The 25,081-nt window shown below is 37.4% G+C and overlaps 1 protein-coding gene across 2 annotated transcripts in view; it reads right to left on the bottom strand.

Annotated features, from left to right (window-relative positions):
* Positions 1-1,192: 1,192 nt before the first annotated feature.
* TBX20 (T-box transcription factor 20) overlaps positions 1,193-25,081 on the bottom strand; it is a 45,761-nt gene continuing 21,872 nt past the window's right edge. For both annotated transcript variants that reach the window (XM_043463220.1, XM_043463222.1), the window contains 2 exons: positions 4,709-4,821; positions 1,193-2,052 (listed from right to left, as the gene is read on the bottom strand). In XM_043463220.1, the coding sequence (XP_043319155.1) occupies positions 1,712-2,052; positions 4,709-4,821 (454 nt within the window). In that variant the 3' untranslated portion in view covers positions 1,193-1,711. The remainder of the gene's footprint in view (positions 2,053-4,708; positions 4,822-25,081) is intronic.

Below are 25,081 nucleotides of genomic sequence, written 5' to 3'. Positions count from 1 at the left end.
ATTAGGGAAATGAACTGTTGCAAAATGCCAAATATACTACCCTGATTGTAAATGCCTACATATATATGGCTCAAAAATAATACAAACATAACTATGATATAAACTATTATAAATATCAAAATAAGGCTTAAGATAGCAAGAGTTGACAATAAAGTGAATAAATTCTTCAGATTTACTTATAAGCACTTTTAACATTTCAGTCAGGGTATCATTGTGTTAACATGCAATTTCATATTATGGACCTAGAAGAATGATTGAGTCACTGAATGTAACACAGTGAGAAAAAAGAACCAATCAGATATATGAACATATAACTATTCATGACCACGGGTTAAGTGATTAAGTAGTGGCTACATGGGCATTGAGGATGGTCATTCATAAACCTTGTCAGTCAGTGGCAGTGGCTGATCAAACCACAAAGCAGATTTACTGAAAATGAGAATTTGATCTGGTGCATTTTAACATCCATAAGGTCTTCCAAGGGGCTTCCCTCGTGGCTCAGTGGAAAAGAATCTGCCTGCAATGCAGGAGATGCGGGTTCAATCCCTGGGTTGGGAAGATGCCCTGGAGAAGGAAATGACAACCCACTCCAGTATTCTTGCCTGGAAAATCCCATGGACAGAGGAGCCTGGCAGGGTACAGCCTATGGGGTCACAAAAGAGTCGGATACAACTTCGTGACTAAACAACAACAAACAAAGGTCTCTCAAAGCTGAAGTAAAAATGAAGGGGACTTTGGTACTCATGGCAGAGAAATTCCTTTCAGAATAGGGCAACCATCTTTTTATTATAGCTGTTAAGTGAAAGAAGGTCTCACATGTCAAGGTGTAGAGACTTTAGAGTGTCCCTCAGTGAATAAGTAAGCAGTGTATTTGCAATGCAATCTAGAAAAAGAAAACCTCAGTTTTACAATGTAACATATAGAGCCTCTTATTTCACAATTGTATATGGAAAATTTTTCCTACATAAATGGCAAATAATTGCAAGAAACAGAATTAGGAAGAAAGAAGACAAGACTGTGAAAAAGAACTTGTCAGGTACTGGCCCTTCAATATTATAGAAAGAACTTTGTGAACTCATTACCACCTACTCATCCACAAAATAGGATGCATTAGCATTATTATCTCAGCTCCTTCTCCAGCAAACTAACACAAAGGAAAACTAAACATGCTTGAGCTACAGCACTATAAATATTTCTCTATTGGCTCTCATTTCCACAGACAGAATGGGACTTAAGTTAGTCATTATGCATTATGGTCAGTATGTTATACAGTATTGCCTCTTTGAAGATTCTTTTAACCTGTGGAAACTGGAAAGAAAACCTATACATGTTGACTTTATACATTACTGCATTGACACAGCATTTTTAACCACTAGGAATAATGCACCTTAAGATTCATCTGCCTTGTATTATTAAACTTTCTGGGTAAATTGATAATCCTTTTAGTTCCAGGACTTAGGCTGGCTAAGAACTTTACACTGATTCTCTCTCAAACTCAAAAGCTGTCCCCCAGCTACAGATGAAGCCTGGTCCATGGTGCTTTCCCTCAGTGGTAGGTTTTATTGTTGAGTCCAGCTCTCCTCTTTCATAGGTCCCATGTCTCCTGGAGAGCCCCTGCTCCAACATCCCACATCCCACCCCCCCAACCCTGTCCTATATTTCCATACCCATCTGCACATTCTGGATCTGGACTCTCCTATACTTAGAAGAGTCATACAAATGGCGTCATCACAGCAGAAGAATGGCGCAGTCCTTGGATAGCAGCATATGGCCCCTGCTGAAAGTAGTGATGATACCGGGGCATGTGGAATGAGGGGAATGTTGGGCCACTCCCCTGCATGGAGCTGGCAATGGCTGATGGGGTCAGAGGCATCCCAAGTCGGCTATATGGTGGCAGAGAGCCCTGTATGGGGTGAGGAATGGGTGTTGCTATGGATGCCGTGCTGGTGCCGAGAGCAGTCAGGGACTGTGGGTGCTGAAATGCAGGAAAACTGGATGAAGACGATACCCAGGAGCTAAGAGACAAATTATCAGATGTTGTAAAGGCTGATCCTGAAAGGAAAAAAAAAAAACTCATTAGACGAGAAACTCTACTTCAACATGCTAATCAAGAATTACATTATCTGTAAGCGTCAATTTAAAAAAATATATATAGATATAGATCTACAGTTTTAAAGAGAAACAGTTCAATCAGGAGGCATCTCTACCTTTCCACACAAGAGGATATCATTTATAGCATATATGGAAGAGAGAATTTGATAAATAGAAAAAGACCTACTCATTAGATTCCCTGCATACTCTCTAAGAGTGGCTACAGTGCTAGCACCCTGCCTTAAGATAATGACCTGATTCCCTTTAAAGAAGTTCCAAATAGCTGATCACTGTCGTAACCTCCAGCATCCCCATAAGTAAGGCTGGACAGATAAGCCTCAACAAAGCTACCTGGTTGCCAAAGCCATTGTGAAAACCCACAAGAGTGCTTTTCTTTTCTTCTTTAATTTTTTTTTTTAGCTTCTATAACCCTTTTCTTTTTGAAATAATGAGAATATTTACTATGTTGATTATATTTAAGACAGATACACAAAAATCAAACATATTTTAATGTGCCAGCTATACCCAGAAGTTGAAATGTGGGAATAATAAACACTACCAAAAATAAACAATAAATACTTAGAAATGACTCTAAAAAATGCATGATACTTACTTCAAGTTTTTCACACAACTCTACTGAAAGATGGAAGGAAAGGTTTTAATAATTGGAGACACATGCCATATTCTGGGATGAAAAATAAAATGTCTCTTTAAAATTCATTTATTCCCAAATTAATTTATTGGTTTAGTATAAAGCCAATGAATGGCTTCCCTGGTGGCTCAGATGGTAAAGAATTTGTCAGTAATGCAGGTGACCTGAGTTCAATCCCTGGGTTGGGAAGATCCCCTGGAGAAGGAAATGGCAATCCACTCCAGTATTCTTGCCTGGAGAATTCCATGGACAGAGGAGCCTGGTGGGTTACAGTCCATAGGATCACAAAGAGTCAAACACAACTGTGTGACTAACACCTTAACTTTCAAAGCCAATGAAATGCCAAACGTTTTTCCACGTTCAACTCAATTTGCAAAATTATCAGGACAAATAATGTTTAGAATATTAAGATATTTTTAATTGTAACAAGGATAGATTTTCCCTACCAGATATAAAAACACATTATCATGTTTTAAAAACAAAATACTGTGTTTATGAAAATAGCATAGTACTGAGCAAGATTAGAAGCCACATCAATAGAAAATAACAAATTGTCACAATATAATATATACGTGTATACTGTATTATCATATACTTAGTATATTGTAGGGGGACTTCCAGGTGATGCAGTGATAAAGAATCTGCCTGCCAGTGTAGGAGATACAAGAAATGTGGGTTTGATCCCTGGGTTGGGAAGATGCCCTGGAATAGGAAATGGCAACCCACTCCAGTATTCTTGCCTGGAAAATCCCATGGACAGAGGAGCCTGATGGGCTGTATGTAATCCATGGGGTCACAAAGAGTCGGACATGACTGAGGGACTAACAGACATTCAAAGCCTGAGCACACATGCACATCATTACAGACTATGAGGAATGACAGCTTAGTTTCCATAATTTTTTATTAGCTAATTAACAAGTTGCAAGAGTAAGTTTTTCTTATATCACAATATCTATCCAGAAGTTTAAACAAAGGTTGACAGTGAATTTTCCAACTGCATAATTACTACTAGCTCATTTGGATTTATTTACAAGAGATGTCATACATTCTGTCTGTTTATGCTATTACTTATCATGGACATAAAAATATGTCCATATAAGACTCTCCCTATACAAACATCCCTGTGCCTAGGCACCCTCTAGTCTCTTTTGTCTGAACTCCCAGATGCAAAGGGCTCCTCCCTTAACATCTGCAACAGAGGAACTTTTTAATACTCCCGGACTCTCACCACCCAGGCCACCACCTCCACACAATACGCTCCACTAGGAGAACCTTCATTTTTCAAATATTTTCCATTCTAATTATTGATCCTAATAAGATATTCCTGATAGAAGTAAAACAGATATATTCCCTGATTTTCAGATTGTAAAACAGATTCAGAAAGACTAAGAAACTACCCCTCAAATCCACTAGTTCTTTGGTAGTAGGTAACAGAGAAATCGGAGAAAGCAATGGCATCCCACTCCAGTACTATTGCCTGGAAAATCCCATGGACAGAGGAGCCTGGTAGGCTGCAGTCCATAGGTTCATGAAGAGTCGGATACAACTGAGCGACTTCACTTTCACTTTTCACTTTCATGCATTGGAAAAGGAAATGGCAACCCACTCCAGTATTCTTGCCTGGAGAATCCCAGGGACAGAGGAGCCTAGTGGGCGCACAGAGTCAGACATGACTAAAGTGACTTAGCAGCAGCAGCAACAGAGAAATAACTCCTAAGCCCTGACTCAGAGGCTCAGTGTCCTTTAACTGGAAAACAAGCCACAGGAAAGCTTCAGGCAGCATAATCACTTAAGAGGTAAAGGCAAAATAATGATCAGCCTCAGGCTATCCCTTCCTGAAGAGGCTCCTGAAATACCTTGGGGCCATCTCTCTTCTGAGGACTAGAAGTCTCATCACCTCCCTGTCTTTGTTCTCCATTGGGCACTCTTGCTCCTAGCAGTTGCATAGCCTGGAAGCAGTCTTACCTCGATTTTGTGTTGTCTGAACCTCATCCCCCAGCACATCCTCTTCTCCTCCATAGGTACGGATGGGTGAGCGGGCATAGGAATGCTTTTGAATCAGGCTCTCCACACTTTCCCTAGGTTAGAGAATGACACATGGTGAGTAAACCAAAAAGTTAAGTAATCAGAGGAGAGGAGTCTTAAAAATGATTTACTGGTCAGTAAAACCCATTTTTATGCGAAGAGTTGACTCATTGGAAAAGACCCTGATGCTGGGAGGGATTGGGGGCAGGAGGAGAAGGGGACAACAGAAGATGAGATGGCTGGATGGCATCACCGATTCGATGGACATGAGTTTGAGTAAACTCCGGGAGTCGGTGATGGACAGGGAGGCCTGGCGTGCTGCGATTCATGGGGTCACAGAGTCGGACACGACTGAGCAACTGAACTGAACTGAAAACCATTTTCTCAAAAAAACCACCACTTCAGAGGCAGACAACATTCAAAACATACACATTTCATTGTAGACGCCTCAGAAACATGACCTCAAGCATACAAATATGAGAAACTTTGAATTTGTTTCTTATAAATACAAAGAAACAAATAGGACAGGATATGGACAGTCCTCCAAAATTCTACAAAATTAGGGGCAAATGTGAACAAGGAGCTATAAAACATAACCATAGGAATATAGAGTTTAAATGATGTTTAAAAAAAATATAACAATGAATTTACCACAAGGAGCTGCAGCCCTGTGACTTTATCAGTTAATGAACACAAAACACTCACCTGATATGAACGGCATTAATTGAACATCTGATGAAATACTGGCCCATAGTTCAAAATATCATTAGTCATACAAATACTCCGTGTTTACTAATAAAACCAGTAAGTGCATAGAGTATATGATAATTGCTGAGTCACTTACTCAAGGTCTTAATTCACTATAATATTAGAGCATGACTGTCTTTCTGGGTAACTTGGGTCATTAAGAAAAAAGTCAATTGAGATGCACAAACTTTAATAAAATGACAGCTATAATATTCAAGCTGGTAAATCTGATTAATCTAATTCAAGCTTTTAATCTAAGCCATGTGTCATACTGTTACTATTTAAAATGAATTTAGGAAAGAATTAGTTATTTTCACATGAGAAAAGAACTTGCTTCAGATACCCTGGAAGACAGCTTCTCTTTGTAAAGTTATAAAGGCTTGACCATCAGTGGGCTGAAATCATGGATGATGTATTTCTAAAGTGTATTCTACTGCCCATCCTAGGCATTTAGACTGTTCTCTCTCAGCATTTAAGTTCAAAAGCAGAGTGTAGTATCTGCCTCTCTAAAAATGCCCTAATATAAAATCATTTAAACCTTTTTCACATACACCCAAGAAAAACTGTTTAAATAATATAATAAATCATGGCTTTGTGAAATATTTTGCTTCTCTATAAGAAGTATATTATATTCATTTTTTCCTTGGAAAATCACTGGTAGCATTACTTATTCTCATCTCTAAGAGGGAGGAAAAAAAGGATTTTATTGAAGTGATTTATTTGTGTCAGGCCTGGAAGTGAACTGAAAGCAATGGCAGTTCTTATATAAAGGATGGCATAATTAAATTATTGCCTTTTAAGTGATTGAAAACAGTGGTGCAAATCAGGGCCATCTCTTCGAAGATGTTACAAAGAATAGACAGCCCATGTTGTTTACTTTATGTCTAATCCCTGTTTCCAGTAGGATGAAAAGTGCAAAGAATTTGTTTAGCCTGGAAGACTATTGTGAGGATTTCTAGACTACTGTGCTCTGGAAAATAAGGGATGACTCATTTAATGAGTTAAGTGATTTAGGTATTACAAGCTAGGACAGTGCCTTGTAATGCTCAGTTCTGTTATATCCCAAAGCAAGAGACAGTAGTTACTTTGGATTTTAATAGATAAATAAACTGGGTAACATTATTGAAGGTTGACTTTTCAATATCTAACACTAACTTATTTTTCCAGGCAAAAAGAATACATCATTATCTTAGGTATCTTTAAGAGATCTCTTCTGACTAATAGGTAAGCATCAATTCCAAGAATAATATACATGTGAAGGACACAATCATAGCCAGAAGGTGGGCAAGATAATAGGATAACTGCAGTTATAAGTTGATTCTGCAAAAATGCTCCAGAAATACTAGAAGTCATCTGAACTATTTGTTCAAACTCCAGATAAGCAAAACCAACATACTCTCATCAGTATTGTGAGTTGACTGCCCTTCCTCTATCTCTGAAACTTCAGTACAAATTTCTTAATGCTCAAAATGCAAATCTTCCCTTTTCCTTCACACTCTCCTTTGCACCACTGCTGTACCTAATATATTCCTCTTTAAATGCATTTACTAGATGGATGGCAATTATGTGTTTGCATGATCATCTCTACCACTACACTGTTGGCCTCTGATTGAGGGAGAGAACAATGCTTTATCTAGGCAGTGGTTCTCAAACTTTAGTGTTTTATGAACTGTTTATGTCCCCCAAATTCTTGTTGAAATCTTAATCCCCATTGTGATGATTTTAGGATGTGCATTCTTTAGTAGACAATTAGGTCTTAAGGGTGAAGCCCTCATGATGGGATTAGTACCCTTGTAAGAAGAGAATTTGCTTTAGCTTTCTTTTCCTCAGCCGTGTGAGGACACAGTGAGAAGATAGCTGTCTATGAACCAGAAAGCAGGTCCTCATGAAAAACTGAAATCTGCCAGCTCATTGATCTTAGACTCCCCAACTGTGAGAAATAAATGTCTGTTGTTTAAATCACTCACAGTCTATGGCATTTTTGTTATAGTAGCCCAACCAGACTAAGACAGTGTTCATCAGAATTGCTCAGAGGGCTGGCCAAAACACAGATTTTTGGACCCCACCCTCGAGTTTTTGATTTAGTAAGTCCAAAGTATGATTTCCAGTGTGTTTTCAGGTAACACTGATGCTGCTGATACGGAAGTCACACTTGGAGAACCACCACCCTAGTGTAGTAGTTACTGGAACCTGCTTAGCTCAAATCCTAGTCCTGCCACTTGTTTTGTGTGCCTTTGGGCAAATCATTTCACTTCTCTGTGCCTCAGTTTTGTTATCTGCAACATGAGGATATTAGGTCTTAGAATTATTATTAATTCTAATGGGAGGGAGGTCTGGGAGGGAGGGGACATGGTGTGCCTATGGCTGATTCTTATTGATGTATGACAGAAAACCACAAAATTCTGTAAAGCAATTATCCTTCAATTAAAAAATTTTTAAAAAATCTCACTAGGATTACGTGATACAGGCTTTAGACATTAGTCATCCTTGTTACTCATTTCACTTTTGTTAAGTAGTGCAAGTAATTAATTTTCTGTTCACTGGAAACTTCTCACCAATTATCTTTTGTAATTGTTGTGTTGGTTGTAATTGTTGTGTTGGTTGTAACAGAGATGTGGAGGATTTGGTATATTTAATTAAATCAATACTAGACTGAACTCAAAGAATAAACAAAATAATATGACTTAAAAAAAATATTGAATGAGTTAAACACACAGAGTTTATATTGGCATTTGGCATATAATAAATGCTCAGTAATGTTTATAGGTAACAAAATTAAGTTACTATTAAGTATCAAAATCATATTCCTAAAGCTGGCTACATAATCATAATCATTTTAAATTAAATTGAGACTTCTAGTTGCTATAACATGCTATTCTTCATTTAAACCATCCTATAATATATATGGGGTCGCACGAGTTGGACACGACTGAAGCGACTTAGCAGCAGCAGCAGCAGCATAATATATATGTCACAGAGAAAATTAAGTAAAAATTAAATGTTATTTCAATTTACATTCTAACTTTCTCTCTTTCTAAATATAGACCTGGAAAAAAGCTGCATTCAGGGATAAAATGTCAGATTTATTAAAATCAAATCTAATTTATAGGAAACAGAATATTTAAAGTTATCCTTGCTCATGAGTTTTCTCATGTTTATATCATGTCTTACTGAGCCTTTATAAATAACTTCTTGTCACAATATTTTTCTAAAGATTTATGCAGATAATGTTATAAATTACCATTAGATAATATATCAATATTTGTTGCTTCCACAAACTACTTAATAAATGAAAACTTTAGATAATATAATTGGAGATGTATTATAAATCATTAATTTTAATTTGAGAATAGAAATACACACAATGTACTTTGGAAAAACAAAGTAACTCTAATCTTTTTAAAAGCTCTTTCAGATTTTTGTATTTGACTTAATCTTACTAATTTTTCTTTTCAATAGTAATCTGTGTTTCTGGTTTTATATCATTATTAGCAACTTAAGTAAACTGTACCACTGTTGGGGAAAAAATAGTTCCCTAAGTCTAACCTTTGTGACTAGAACAAAGGTCCCAACCAAAGTACAGATTATGCAGCCTCTAAAAATAAACTTTAGTTAATTGTGAGGTAGGGAACAAATATCCTTCTTACAGATAGAAAGACACAAGCAAGAAAAAAAGAATAAATTACGACCATGAATCAACTGTGAATAACTTTGGTACTCTATCAAATTCACTGGTTTGTTTGACACTGTTTTGTAATATAAATGTTTCCTCTTAGAAGCTGTGAATAAATGAGCAACATTTTAAATGCAGGAACATAGATTGCTAGTTAAAAAAGTTTTGTTGTAACTACTTGTCATTCTGTTAAATGTCATCTCTTCTTTTTTGTGGTTATTGTCATCAGACTATTTCAATTTATTACACTAATAGATTTTATTTAAAAGCAGGCCTTAACCTGGCTACCAAACAAAATAACTTTCATTTTATACATACAGTCTCTTACACTAACTCTGTCTTCATTGGAGATGATGAAAAAGAAGTTTCTTTAATAAGAAGCTGTGTAGTCAGATTCCTTATCTGAGTCTGGTCTCTGCTTTCTCCCATTTAATGAAGGTATAGCAGGGAAATGGTGGGCTGGATAGATGATCTCTAAGATCTATTATGGCTCTAACAATTTATGAACCTACAAATATATAAATAGAAGTAAATTTTTTAAAGAGTCATTTTGAGAAAGTCCAGGACTCGTTGCAAAGAACCCTGAGTTCTAACCCCAAGTCTTCTACTGACGAATTGTTTGATCTGGCAGATCACTCTAGGTCCCACTTGCCTCACTGGTATAATGATAGGGAAACTAAAAATAGTTAAAAATCTTTCTGTGGTTCTTTTTGTCTTTAGTGTAGATTCTACTAGAGTGTTTTTGTTTTGTATGTTTTTGTTTTGGTAGTCATACCACCAACCTAATGATACACATTTAAGTTAATGTTTTATTGTATTTTTTATTTTTTGGAATTTAAAAAAGCATAATTTTCTTATATGGTTATTTAATAAATGATTTACATGATTTCAAGACAAATTTAGAGCACATGGCGTATTCAAAGGCAAAAAAAAAAAAACAAATACACTCTAGTAGAATCTACACTAAGGACAAAAATAGCCATAAAAAGATTTTTAACTATTTCTAGTTGTCACATTGTTGGAGATAACTTGACATACATGTTCTAAGATTGCTATACTTCTACATGCTGTGGGATAAAGCACAGGAGCAGTGACAGAATATTCTCTCATAATTCCTGGTGTCACAGAGCTAGAGGCTCAGCATGAATGAGAAGAGATGTAGGTGTAAGGTCAGAGGGGTTCAGTAAAAACCTTATCATTCTGAGCAGAAGTGGGAAGGATTAGTATGAACTCAAGTAGGATTTTACCTTTAAGGTACATGTAGGTACACATACACACATACCCTTCAAATGAGAACAGAGTCTGTCTGGGGAGAGGAGGATTCTGAGAGGTGGAGACTCACATTTGACTTATTTAAAGTTTGAGCACTGGATTTTTACACATTTAAAATATCATTATTTTTCCATTTTATAATGCAAGTTTGGGAAACATTGGGAAAAGTATTTTCTACTTCCTTAATAATAAACTGGATTATGTTTTAGAAGCTTTTCTAACACTTACTTTCCCAAATGCCTTTTATACTGTTTTCTAAAGGCCCTACAAGTTTCTAGTACTCTGAAAGAGAAAAAAAAATTACAACCTATTTTTCAATTATTCATAATTTATGAGGCACAAGACAGAAGATATATAAAAGTATCATAGATAATTAAAATTTATAGATAATTTTTAAAAGTATGCATCTCCAGGTTGTTACTTTGTCATCCTGCTTTGCTGTCTTTCTTCTGGCTTGAACTACAGGTACTAAAATGATCCTAAGAACATGTCTCAAAAACTACCACTGTAAAGACAGGAAGGATAAAGTATTGGCAGAGATCAGATCTCACCAGCTTTGTCAATTAGCATCACCACATGGGCCTCATAATGAAATTATGAGTTTCTTCATTTTAAATATCATCCTAAGAAGGTAAAATTTCTGGGTAGGAGTTTTCCTCGCTGCCATCATTTCCACAGGCCCTTAAAGCTCTAAGCCTGGGATCAGCAAATTTTCTCTGTAAAGGCCAGATGGGAAACATTTTAAGCTTTGTAGGCCTTAGGATCTCTGTCAGATATACTCAGCTCTGTCTGTCATTGTAGCCCGAAAGCAACCACATATACATAAATTGAAAAACTTGATTGTCCTTTAATAAAAATGTATACACAATCAATTTTAATTTTATATTATTACATGTCACAAAATGTTATTTTTATAACTTTTTCAACCATTTAAAATGTAAAGACCATTCTTATCTTGAGGGCTATACCAAACAGGTGGTAGACAACAAGAGTTTTCCAACCCCTGCTCTAAGCTATTTAACATATTAGAGATGGGCCCCACTTACCCCACACAGCTCTTTATGAAAACTTTACTGCCTCAGAAACTCCACAAGCCAGCTCAGAGCTATGTTAGAACCAACTCTACTTTCTTTTTGGCACCAGAAGTCCTTATTTCCTGTGAACCTCTTTAGCAGATCTGCCAAAAAATAACTGATGCTCCATTGCCTGATATAGATAAAACTATAAACTTTCAGAATATCAAATTTGCAACCCTGTTTCCAAAAGTTTTCTTCTTTGGCTAAACTAATAGAGAGTATTTGAGCTCTGAGCAAAAGGACCTGATTCCCATTGGGCTTGTGTCCAAATTTCATGTGTTTGAAAGTTTTGTTCAATGCCAGGGAGTTTTGAACATATTTTACAGAGACGCTCAGTGTGAATCCTGAACCACTAAGGTGAGATAAGCCTATGTATTTCATTCTCTGCCCCACTGACATGACTGAGAAAACAAGGTGGGGTTCAGGAAATTAAGAGTGCCAGCTGCAAACTGACATTTTAGTCACAGGGAAGGAAGTGGAGGCAGCATCAAACAGCTTGGGTTCATTGCTTGATACGGAGGAGAAGGGTACCTGGGGGCAGTGAGGGTGCAGTGGGGAAGAAATGAAAAGCCCTCTGTCAGAGCTTAACCTAAACCCCACCTTGGACCATCAGAGTTCAATGACAGAGGCAGGTCTTTGAGCAGCTGATGAAAAGCAGATTCTCACTCTGCTGGAGGCTTTGAGGAAGGAATCCCACAGCAGCACTCTCTCAGCTGCACACCGTGGCTTTGGTACACTGAAAGGTGCGGAGCCAGTGACCACCATGGGCTCTGGAAAAAGGCCATGAGGTGGCTTTGTTGGGCATGGAGTGGGAGCTGCTGATTTCTAGCTGCTGAGGCAGACAGGGTAACTTGATCAAAGTTAATGTAAAGTTAAAACTCCCTTTTCCAAGGCTATCTCCTCCTACCTGTAACAACTTCCTAACCCAAACAGAATAATTATATTTCCACATGGACACAGTCACAATAAATTTAAATTATTACCCCTTTTTCAGTCTGCACCTGAAAGATTTTATAGATCCACATGGTTTTATTCACAATTAATCTCAGCTCCTAACACTAAACAGACACTCCATTCTATACATGAGCTAGAGAAAGATAAGTGGACATTACAAAAATACTCTGCAATCCAAAAGAAGAAAACTAATTTTAAAAAACGTAACAAGCAATCTCTTTTGAAACTGCCTTGTTCCAAGAAACAGGGAGAAGTATTTTAAGTCTCTAACTGTACGTTCAAGTTTTTAGTGAGATTTAAGAACACCCTGTATTGATAAAGCAGGAACTTGCAGACATGAAAAGGAAACAGTTTGGAAATGTAAAAGTATACTTGAAAAATGACAATATAGTAATTACCACATTTTAAAAGAACTTAATAAGGAGAGCAAACAGAATACCTGATGCCGTGGAAAACAGACTCAACAAATTAGAAGATTCATATAAGAAAGCCTTCCAGTATCAGAGTAAACAGTTAAAAAGATAAAAATTACTAAACAATAGATAAGAAGTAGGGAATTGATGTAACCTATATAAATAGGAATTTTAGTATGTCTGAATAGAGCAGACAGATTAGAAGCCAGAAGAGGAGAAAAAAAATTTTCTTGAGATGAGCAACAACTTGATTTTTCAAATTGAAGGGCTCAATTGTATTGTAAATACAAATGAAAAAAAATTTACAGTTAAACAAATACTGGTACAATTTCCGAATTTCAAAGAAAACTTTCTAAAAGCATATTTTATCAGACAGAAAAAAAAGGCAACTGTCCCACAATGGAAAGACAGTGGTTTAGCATCAGCTTTTACCCTATCTATAGTATTTAAAAACTAGACAACAAGGAAAGGTTGAAGAGTTCTGAGGAGAAAAACTGTGACCCTAGTCAGGTTTATAATAATGGCAACAGATCCTCTCAGATATATAGGAACTAATAAAGAGAATAACCCATATATCCTTCCTCAACCAATTATTCAACATTTATCAACAGCTGAGAAGAGTCTGAACACAATTTCAGTAGTGAGTACAACAGAAGTGAACATTAAACAATGAAATGAATAGGACTAGAATTAAATTTAAATCATTTCAGTTGATAGATTTCTGATCCTTACATTAAGAAAAAGAGTTTAAAGAGAAGATGAAGAAGATACATGAATAAGAAGCTGGATTTTAAGTCCCAGATTATTTAAACCAAAACTAGAGGTTGAGGGAGGGGCACTACAAGGAAATAATCACATAATAAATATCTCCAATACTCTGGCCTGGGGAATTCCATGGATTGTACAGTCCATGGGGTCACAAAGAGTCAGACATGACTTTCACTTTCACTTCACTTTCAAATATCTCCTATTTTACAAGAAAAGAAAATGTATAGTTTCATTCCTAACAATAACATAGAAATATCAATTTTACAATTATGTCTTTCAGAATTTAAAAGCATAATTATATTTAAAAGAAATACAATGAATAAGAGAAAGGATTTTGGTTTCAGACAAACCAACCTGGGTGTGAGGCTCAGCTGTCACAAATTACACTATGTGAATCATAAAGTATTAATCTCTTTAAGCTTCAGCCGAATAGGAATAATAATCATTCTTTATTACAGAATTATTTTGAAGTATAACTGAAATAAAATGTGTCAACTATTATAGCCCACTGCCTGTAACACATGGTGACTATGGAATGTTAACCATAATAAAGAGGGGGAAGACTTGATAAATTTACAAAAGACAGGAAGAGAAAATAAAAGGTAAAATGAATAGCTGAACTTAACAAAGAGCAGAAACAGTTAAAAAGAAACAAAACCAAACATATCAGCAGTTGTAACACTTGGGAGATAGACAGAATTTTTCTATTAAAACACAAAGACCTTCAGACAAATTATTAAAAATACAGGTAGTCTGTATGACATTTTACAAAAATACATATCATTATTTACTCAATAAATATTTGAGTGTTTACTATGTACCAGGCACTATTCGAGGTTCTGGGGATATAGTAGGAAACAAAAGGCAAAGCACTGGACCAATCAGATATTAGGGGCTGCATATTCTAAGCAGAGGGTGAGTATAAAGGCCCTAATTGAGGCTGAGATGGACCTGGCTATGTAAAAAAAAAAAAAAAACAAGCAAGACAAAGGTAGATGAGTTCAGAAAGATAACTGGGAGGGCTGGGATCAAACTATGGCACCTTCCAGGCCTTGTCTGGACTTTGGGTTTCACAGTGAATGGGAAGATGAGTCACTGGAAAGTTCTAAGCAAGACTGATGTGATTTGACTGACTTTTTTTCTTAAAAGATCATTCTGATTGGTGAACTGAAAGCTGACTTAAGAGCAGTAAGAATGGACATAGAAAAATCAACAGAAAAGTAACATCTAGGAAACATGATAGTGTCCTAGATAAGGGTGGTAGCAGCAGGAAAGGTAAGAAGTAGTTGGACTTCTCTGGGTATGGTTTGAAAAATTAATCAACTGTATGTAGAAGTGAAAGTCGCTCAGTTGTATCTGACTCTTTGCGACCCCATGGATTATACAGTCCATGGAATTCTCCAGACCAGAATACTGGAGTGGGTAACCTTTCCTTTCTCCAGGGGATCTTCCCAACCCAGGGATCAAACCCAGGTCTCCCACATTGCAGGCAGATTCTTTACTGGCTGAGCCACAAGGGAAAGTGAGAGATAAAGGCAAGCCAGGAAGGGTGACTCCCAGTCTTTTGGCTGAGCAATGGGAAGGATGCAGCTGAGAACGGAACTGTAAGAGAAGCACAGATGTAGAAGAGTATGATCGGGCATCCTGTCATAGATGTGTGAAATTTAAGGCACCCTTAAGGGAGAGGGAAAAAGAAAAGAGACAGCCAGAGCTTTGACTCTAGAGAAACCAGAACCAGAGATGTAAATTTGATAGAAGTCAGCATATAATGGCATTTAAAGGCATGAAGCTAACTGCTCAGATCACTCAGGAAGGGGATGTGGACTGAGAAGAGAAGAAATCCAAGGACTAAGGCCTGGACCATATTACTGTTTTACAGATAGAGGACAAGGGGGAGAACCAAGAAGTGGACGGAGAAAGAATGGCCACTGGAGTAGAATAAAAACCAGAGATTGTGAGAGGTCTTGGAAGCAAAGAGGAAAAATGGAAGAATAAATGGCAAAGAGGAAAAAGGGAGAGAATAAATGACAATGTCAAACCCCGGTAACTCTACTTAAGGAGCTTCACTATAAGAAGGAGTAGAAAACTGGGAGAATCAGTAACTCAAAAGACACATGGCATCAAGAGGAGGCTGTTTTTTACTTGATGAAAGAAACGGCAAGATATTTGCTTAATGATGCAAGAGAAGAGGGGTCTCTTGCTGTTAGAACAAAGATTTTTAAAAATTAAAAGGCAAATAAAACCAACAAATGTTAAGGTATAGCAATATAAGGTTAGACAAAGCAGAACTCAAGACAGGCATTAAATGGGATAGAAGTAAACGCACATCTGACTGATAAACTATGGAACAAACCAAAAAAGTAGTTAAAGGTATTCACCCAAAGAATTCCCCAGATGAATTTATGCACAAGATTGTAAAGGGTCACTTCTTTGGATTTAAACTGATCAAGCAATAAAAAGCAGGAAGATATTTCAATTCATTCAGACTAGCAGAAACCTGATACTAAAAACTGACAAGGAAGAAGAAACAAAATGTATCTCTATTATGAAGACTGATACAAAAAGTCTTAAGTGTTAATAAAGTATGGGTAAATTAAATTCAGCAATGTATTACAAGAAAAACAGAATCCAGATAGGATATATTCCAGAAATACAAGGATGGAAGGATGGCTCACCATAGACAGTATGACTAGAATTAATCCTGTTGTTATTTACAAGTAGAAAAATAATTAAAACTGTCTCCATGCATGTTAAAAGTGTTTAAAGTCAGTAACATTCAGAATAGCAAAAAGTTCTTAATTTAGGCATGGAAAGGTATTACCTCAGTATGATAAAGAATACCAATCCAAAACCAAAAGCCAATGAAAACCATATATAATGATAAAATACTAGAGGCATTACTAAATAAGTCAAGAACAAGAGAAAAATGCTAACTATCACAATTATATTTTAATAGTGTTCTGGAAATTTTAGTCAATGTAATATAACAAGAAAAAGACATTGTAAAAAGCATGACTATTAGAAAGAAAAAGATAAAATTGTCATTTTTGCAGTTGATATGGAGAGCTAAGTGGAAAACTCAAGAGACTAAGAAAAATTGTTAAAACTAATGTTTTTTAAGTTCAGTAAAATGGCAGGATGCCAATGACATATAGGAATCAATAACTTTTTATAGACTAGACAGATTTCTAATTAAAAATTCTATTTTCAAAAGTAAGCCACCCCCATGGCTGATTCATGTCAATGTATGGCAAAAAACCACTACAATATTATAAAGTAATTAGCCTGCAACTAATAAAAATAAATGAGAAAAAAAAAAAGTAAGCCACCCCTAAAATAACCTTCTAGTACACACAAGACAAAAGAAAGCTATCATGAGCCATATATGTAATTTTAAATAGTCTGTCAAAACTTTAAAAAGCAGATGAGATTAATTTTAGTAATTATTTAACCCAATATACCTGCAAAATATTATTTCAGCATGTTACCAATATCCTAAAACTTGTTGAGATATTTTCAGCCTTGTTTCACACTAAATCCTGAAAATCAGTGTCTGTTTTGTGTTTTTGTTTTTTGGGTACTTACAGTACTTCTCAATATGGAATAGCCACATTTCTTCACTAACCATCTATGGCCATTGGCTATTAAATTGGACAATGTAATTCTAATAAACCTAGCTATGTGCCTGAAAAAAATGTGTAGGACTTACAGACTTGAAAATACCCTAACTTCTAAAGAACATAAGAAGTTTCAGTAAAAAGACAAACATATGATGTATTCTTAGAAGTCTCAGTACTGTAAAGACATCATTTTTTCTCCCCCAAATTATTATACAAGTTCAACACAAGCCCAGCCAAAATTCCAATGACTTTTTCTTTTAGAAAACTGGACAAAATGATTCCAAACACTGGAAATATAAATGTCAAACAGTATCAAGAAAACTTGAAAATGACAAGTAAAAAGATCTGGAGTTTGTCATATCAGATACCTGACTCCTCTTTTTTCCTGTTGCCTGGTAATGTTTATTCTACCTTCGCTGTCAGTATTCAGTACTATATATTTTCTAACATATTCCTTTCCCACTTACTCTATTTGTACAAAACAAAAACAAAAACCCTAACAGAAGAAACTTAATTTTGAACATTTAAATATCTTCATAGTCATTTCTCCTTTCTCAGAAGTAATACCATGCTTTCACTTACTATCTTTCTTTCACTTAGAAAGTGTCCCTTCACTCCCCCAAAAAGAAAACAACTGACAGACTATCTGTAAGTTATATTTACTGTATGGCACTAGCAGATAATTCTCTCCCTGAACTAAATAGCTATAAATCAGATATTGAGAAACACTTTTGGACTTTTGATTTGCTTCTTAGCTGTCCATTTGTAGGTATATGTACAAAGCATCTAATGAAAATACCTTCTACTTTTGTTAATGGCACTAGTTTTCCTTTACAAATGAGGGTGATGTTGTCCTTGGGAGTAAGGCTACACGTGAAGACTGTGAGACATTAGGTATCTGAATAGAACCTCATAAAATGAGAGTGAGAAAATCAGAATGGCTTTTAGAGTATTTACAAAGCTTGTGCAGATGTAGAAGGAATAATACTGTGAGTTTAGAGGTATAAGGCATACAGATTCAGTCCTAAAGGCATTTTTGTTTGGGTATCCCATACAGGAGCTGTAAATCTGGGACAGGAAACTTGAAATCATTAAGGTCACGTATTTATAACACCATATTCAATTAGGTTAGAAAAGTGCAATTTCTGTCATCATGTCATAAAAAGATGTGTTTTTCTCTCAGATCTCTTATTTTACAAACGCTCTCTATATTGTTACAAATAGGACTGTTTTCCATCAGTTACAAGGGGCAATTCAATTACTAGATGGTTTAGTGCAGTAACTGACTCCAGACTAATTTAATTTCTTTAGGTCTCCAAAGATCAATTGATCTGATTTGTTCCATCCCCAAAGGCTGTTTAGGAAAAATTCAGACTTAAATACCTGGAAATGAAATCCAAAACCTTGGCCAATTTCACACTACTTAGGTCATCTTGCAAACTTGGAGCTAGTCTCATAAGATGCTCTTTTAGCCCTCAGATGACTGAAAGCTTCTAAGTTTCATGTACATGTGAGTGTTTCCGACATCAGGATGTTTACTCAGTTAAGTGGAAAATGTGGCTGCATGCATTATCAAGTCCGTTACTCTAAATGGCAGTCAGTCTGGGTCCTTGTCTCTCATACACGTAAGTAAAACAAAATGGGCTATTTTTATTCTAGAAGTATTTTATTAAGATTATTGAAAATAACTTGGATGGGGTAAAACTATGCTCATCTCAGTTCAGTTCAGTTCAGTCGTTCAGTCATGTCTGACTCTTTGCAACACCATGGACTGCAGTATGCCAGGCTTACCTGTCTATCACCAACTCCCAGAATTTACTCAAACTCATGTCCATTGAGTTGGTAATGCCATCCAACCATCTCATCCTCTGTCATCCCCTTCTCCTCCCACATTCATCATTCCAGGCATCAGGATCTTTTCAAATGAGTCAAGTTTTCACATCAGGTGGCCAAAGTTTTGGAGTTTCAGCTTCAGTATCAGTCCTTCCAATGAGTATTCAAGACTGATTTCCTTTAGGATGGACTGGTTGGATCTCCTTGCAGTCCAAGGGACTCTCAAGAGTCTTCTCCAACACCACAGTTCAAAAGCATCAATTTTTCGGTGCTCAGCTTTCTTCACCGTCCAACTCTCACATCCATACATGACCACTGGAAAAACCAAACCTTTGACTAGACAGACCTTGGTTGGCAAAGTAATGTTTCTGCTTTTTAATATGTTGTCTAGGTTGGTCATAACTTTTCTTCCAAGAAGCAAGTGTCTTTTAATTTCATGGCTGCAAACACCATCTGCAGTGATTTTGGAGCCCAAAAAATATAAAGTCTTGTCACTGTTTCCATTGTTTCCCCATCTATTTGCCATGAAGTGATGGGACGAGATGCCATGATCTTTGTTTTCTGAATGTTGAGCTTTAACCCAATTTTTTCACTCTCCTTTCACTTTCATCAAGAGGCTCTTTAGTTCTTCTTTGCTTTCTGGCATAAGGGTGGTATCATCTGCACATCTGAGGTTATTGACATTTCTCCGGGCAATCTTGATTCCAGTTTGTGCTTCATCCAGTCCAGTATTTCTCGTGATGTCCTCTGCATATAAGTTAAATAAGCAGGGTGACAATATACAGCCTTGACATACTTCTTTCCCAATTTGGAATCAGTCTGTTGTTCCATGTCCAGTTCTAACTGTTGCTTCTTGACCTGCATACAGATTTCTCAGGAGGCAGGTCAGCTGGTCTGGTATTCCCATCTCTTTCTGAATTTTCCACAGTTTATTGTGATCCACACAGTCAAAGGCTTTGGTATAGTCAATAAAGCAGAAGTAGATGTTTTTCTGGAACTCTCTCGCTTTTTCAATGATCCAATGGATGTTGGCCATTTAATCTCTGGTTCCTCTGCCCTCTCTAAATCTAGCTTGAACATCTGGAATTTCATGGTTCACATACTGTTGAAGCCTGGCTTGGAGAATTTTAAGCATTACTTTCCTAGCGTGTGAGATGAGTGCAATTGTGCGGTAGTTTGAGCATTCTTTGGCATTGCCTTTCTTTGGGATTGGAATGAAAACTGACCTTTTCCAGTCCTGTGGCCACTGTTGAGTTTTCCAAATTTGCTGGCATACCCAGTGCAGCACTTTCACAGCATCATCTTTTAGGATTTGAAATAGCTCAACTGGAATTCCATCACCTCCACTAGCTTTGTTCATAGTGATGCTTCCTAAGGCCCACTTGACTTTGCATTCCAGGATGTCTGACTCTAGGTGAGTGATCACACCATTGTGATTATCTGGGTCATGAAGATCTTTTTTGCATAGTCTTCTGTGTATTCTTACCACCTCTTCTTAATATCTTCTGCTTCTGTTAGGTTCAAACCATTTCTGTCCTTTATTGTGCCCATTTTGGCATGAAATATTCCATTGGTGTCTCTAATTTTCTTGAAGAGATCTCTAGTCTTTCCCATTCTATTGTTTTCCTCTATTTCTTTGCACTGATGACTGAGGAAGGCTTTCTTATCTCTAGTTGATATTCTTTGGAACTCTGCATTCAAATGGGGATATCTTTCCTTTTCTTCTTTGCCTTTTGCTTCTCTTCTTTTCACAGCTATTTGTAAGACCTCCTCAGACAACCCTTTTATCTTTTTGCATTTCTTTTTCTCTGGGATGATCTTGATCACTGCCTCACAGTGTCACAAACCTCCATCCATAATTCTTCAGGCACTCTATCAGAGTCAGTCCCTTGAATCTATTTCTCACTTCCACTGTATAATTGTAAGGGATTTGATTTAGGTCATACCTGAATGGCCTAGTGGTTTTCCCTACTTTCTTCAATTTAAGTCTGAATTTGGCAATAAGGTGTTCATGAGCTGAGTCAAAGTCAGCTCTGTTTTGCTTTTGCTGACTGTATAGAGTTTTTCCATCTTTGCCTGCAAAAAATATAATCAGTCTGATTTTGGTATTGACCATCTGGTCATTTCCATGTGTAGAGTCTTCCCTTGTGTTGTTGGAGAGGGTTTTGCTATGACCAGTGCGTTCTCTTGGCAAAACTCTATTAGCCTTTGCCCTGCTTCATTTTGTACTTCAAGGCCAAATTTGCCTGTTATTCCAGGTATTTCTTGACTCCCTACTTTTGCATTCCAGTCCCTTATAATGAAAAGGACACCTTTTGGGGGGTGTTAATTCTTGAAGGTCTTGTAGGTCTTCATAGAACCATTCAACTTCTTCAGCATTACTAGTCGGGTTATAGACTTGGATTCCTGTGATATTGAATGATTTGCCTTGGAAATGAACAGAGACCATCCTGTTGTTTTTGAGATTGCATCCAAGTATTGCATTTTGGACTCTTTTGTTGACTATGATGGCTACTCCATTTCTTCTAAGGGATTCTTGCCCATAGTAGTAGATATAATGGTCATCTGAGTTAAATTCACCCGTTCCAGTCCATTTTAGTCTGCTGACTCCTAAAATGTCAATGTTCACTCTTGCCATCTCCTGTTTGACCACTTCCAATTTGCCTTGATTCATGGACCTAACATTCCAGGTTCCTATGCAATATTGCTCATAGGAACAATAGCATCGGACTTTACTTCCATCACTAGTCACATCCACAACTGGATGTTGTTTTTGCTCTGGCTCCATCTCTTCATTCTTTCTGGAGTTATTTCTCCACTGATCTCCAGTAGCATATTGGGCACCTACTGACCTGGGGAGTTCATCTTTCAGTGTCCTATCTTTTTGCCTTTTCATACTGTTCTCAAGGCAAGAATACTAAAGTGGTTTGCCATTCCCTTCTCCAGTGGACCACGATTTATCAAGACTGTCCACCATGACCCATCCATCTTGGAAGGCCCTACATGTCATGGCTCATAGTTTCACTGAGTTAGACAAGGCTGTAGTCCCTGTGATCAGATTGGTTAGTTTTCTATGATTATAGCTTTCAGTCTGTCTGCCCTCTGATGTATAAGGATAAGAGGCTTATGGAAGCTTCCTGATGGGAGATACTGTGGGGGAAACTGGGTCTCATTCTGATGGGCGGGGCCATGCTCAGTTCAGTTCAGTTCAGTCGCTCAGTCATGTCTGACTCTTTCTGACCCCATGAATCGCAGCATGCCAGGCCTCCCTGTCCATCACCAATTCCCGGAGTTTATTCAAACTCACATCCATCGAGTGGGTGATGCCATCTAGCTATCTCATCCTCTAAACCTTTAATCCGATCTTCTGTTGATGGGCTGGGCTGTGTTCCCTTCCTTGTTATCTGACCTGAGGCCAAACTGTGGTTGGAGGTAATGAAGATGATACTTTGACAGCAAAGGTCATCTAGTCAAGGCTATGGTTTTTCCAGTGGTCATGTATGGATGTGAGAGCTGGACTGTGAAGAAAGCTGAGCGCTGAAAAATTAATGCTTTTGAACTGCAGTGTTGGAGAAGACTCTTGAGAGTCCCTTGGACTGCAAGGAGATCCAACCAGTCCATCCCAAAGGAGATCAGTCCTGGGTGTTCATTGGAAGGACTGATGCTGAAGCTGAAACTCCAATACTTTGGCCACCTCATGCGAAAAGATGACTCATTGGAAAAGACCCTGATGCAGGGAAAGATTGGGGGCAGGAGGAGAAGGGGATGACAGAGGATGAGATGGCTGGATGGCATCACCGACTCAATGGACATGAGTTTGAGTAAGCTCCGGGAGTTGGTGATGGATAGGGAGGCCTGGCGTGCTGCGATTCATGGGGTCGCAAAGAGTTGGACACGACTGAGCGACTGAACTGAACTGAGTGAAGATAATGGTGACCTCCTTCAAAAGTTCCCATGCAGGCACTGCTACAGGCAATGCCCCCAACCCTGCAGCAGGCCACTGCCGACCCACTGCCAGATGCTCATCTAGTAAAATACAATTATTTTACATTTTCAGATTTTGAAAGTGCTTTCATAAATGTCATCTTACATGGTCCTCATAATAAAGTGAGCAGCGTTATGTTCTCCATTTTCTACATGAGGAAACAGACTCAGGGTAACTTCTGAGGATCACTTAGAAGTGATCTTACTTAACTTACTTACTTAAGATCTTATTTAAGTGATCTACTTCTCTAGGTAACTTCTCTAGGATCACTCAGCCAGGAAAAGGCAGAGCAGGGACTCTAACCCATGGCTTTGTCTTCACATACCATGCTCAACCCCTGACCTGAAACAGAAGATATGAGGCACACTATAAAAACACATCTCTACTGTCCCACTGAACCACTCTTCATTTTTGCCTGATACCTGATTAGAAAAGAGAAAAAATTCACTTATTATAATCCCACTTGCATAAATCTGGTGTGAATCAGTGCCTTTGACACTCTAGAAACAGGAGATGAGAAAGATCACACCTAAATGGAAGTAGCCTTTTTAAAACACCTCCTGGTGGCTCAGATGGTAAAGTATCTGCCGACAATGTGGGAGACCCAGGTTTGATCCCTGGGTTGGGAAGATTCCCTTGGAGACGGAAATGGCAACCCACTCCAGTACTCTTGTCTGGAAAATCCCATGGGCGGAGGAGCCTGGTAGGCTACAGTTCATGGGGTCACAAAATGTCTTTGTAAATGTGGACTCCTTTGTCACCCACGCTGCTAATACCACTTTCTCACTGATTTGGATGTTATGGCCTATTTGCATGCCTATATTCTACCTAATCGAAGAGTTACCTTCTTGCCATCCATTTTGCAAGGGATTTTCAACCACAAGCTCAAGTTCCTTTCCCTGATCTCAGTACCCCCAATCACTTGTCAGGCTCTTCAACTAATTAATCTTTTCTACTCAAATGCCTGCCCAACTTTCAGTCTCTCCTGCTGGATTCTTTGTCTCCCCACTGAGCTTCTATATCTTTCCCCGCAAAATCAAAACCACACCTTTATGCTCTGGCATTGGGAAGGATGATGGAAGGATCAGATATTGCTAAAATTTATAATCCTTTAATTTGAATTGCCAGGACAGGAAAGAGAAGTGCTGAGGTCAGGACATGTGACCATGTGGTAGATAATGAAGTGTGTCAGAACCATGTAGCAGTTGGTGGGGAAATCACATAAAGATCTGGAGATAAAATAAACCAGAGGGCTGGTAGTTAGGGTACTCCACCTGTCTATAAAGATACCAGGACATATAAGAGATTAAATACAGAGGATGAATAAAATCTGATGATTTAATGTATAAAATGGCGGCTGTTTTATAATTTAAATTTGCAAAGACAGTAGAATTTAAGTGTGTTCACCAAAAATAAAACAGTAAGTACAGAAAGTTGCATAGTACGCTTAGGAGTACAAATAATCAGTTAGGTTGAAAAAAAATCTTTTCTTTGAAAAAAACATTTTTGACATTCATATTGGTTAACTGTGCATCTCAATATAGTCATTACTCATCACACATCACATCACATTACTCATCACAGTCTCACACTGTGTGAACCATTTTAATTAAAAATTAGGGTCAACTACAGGCACATGATTGTCACTTGCCTTAAAGGTCCTGTTATCCAATAGCTTTCCTATTAAACACAAGCATTCTACACTGTAGATAAAATATGCACCTGGATTTAAACTGCCTCTTTTTCCTTCAAAATTCCAAACTACCTTTATACTCTTTATGTTAGCAAATATATCCACTTCAGAAAGCAAAGGCTATTAAGATTCTATTTTCTCTGTGGATTGCCACTTAAGACATGAAGCTTAATATCATCAAGAGGACTGAGTCTTTGATAACAAACAAGCCCTATTTTTTGCAGTTGAATTAATGTCCTGTTCAAAGAAACCACTGCACTCAGAAATGGAGCATAGAAT

Source organism: Cervus canadensis, chromosome 3 (assembly GCF_019320065.1).
Source record: "Cervus canadensis isolate Bull #8, Minnesota chromosome 3, ASM1932006v1, whole genome shotgun sequence".
NCBI lineage: Eukaryota > Metazoa > Chordata > Mammalia > Artiodactyla > Cervidae > Cervus > Cervus canadensis.
This window is presented reverse-complemented; position numbering and strand designations above follow the sequence as displayed.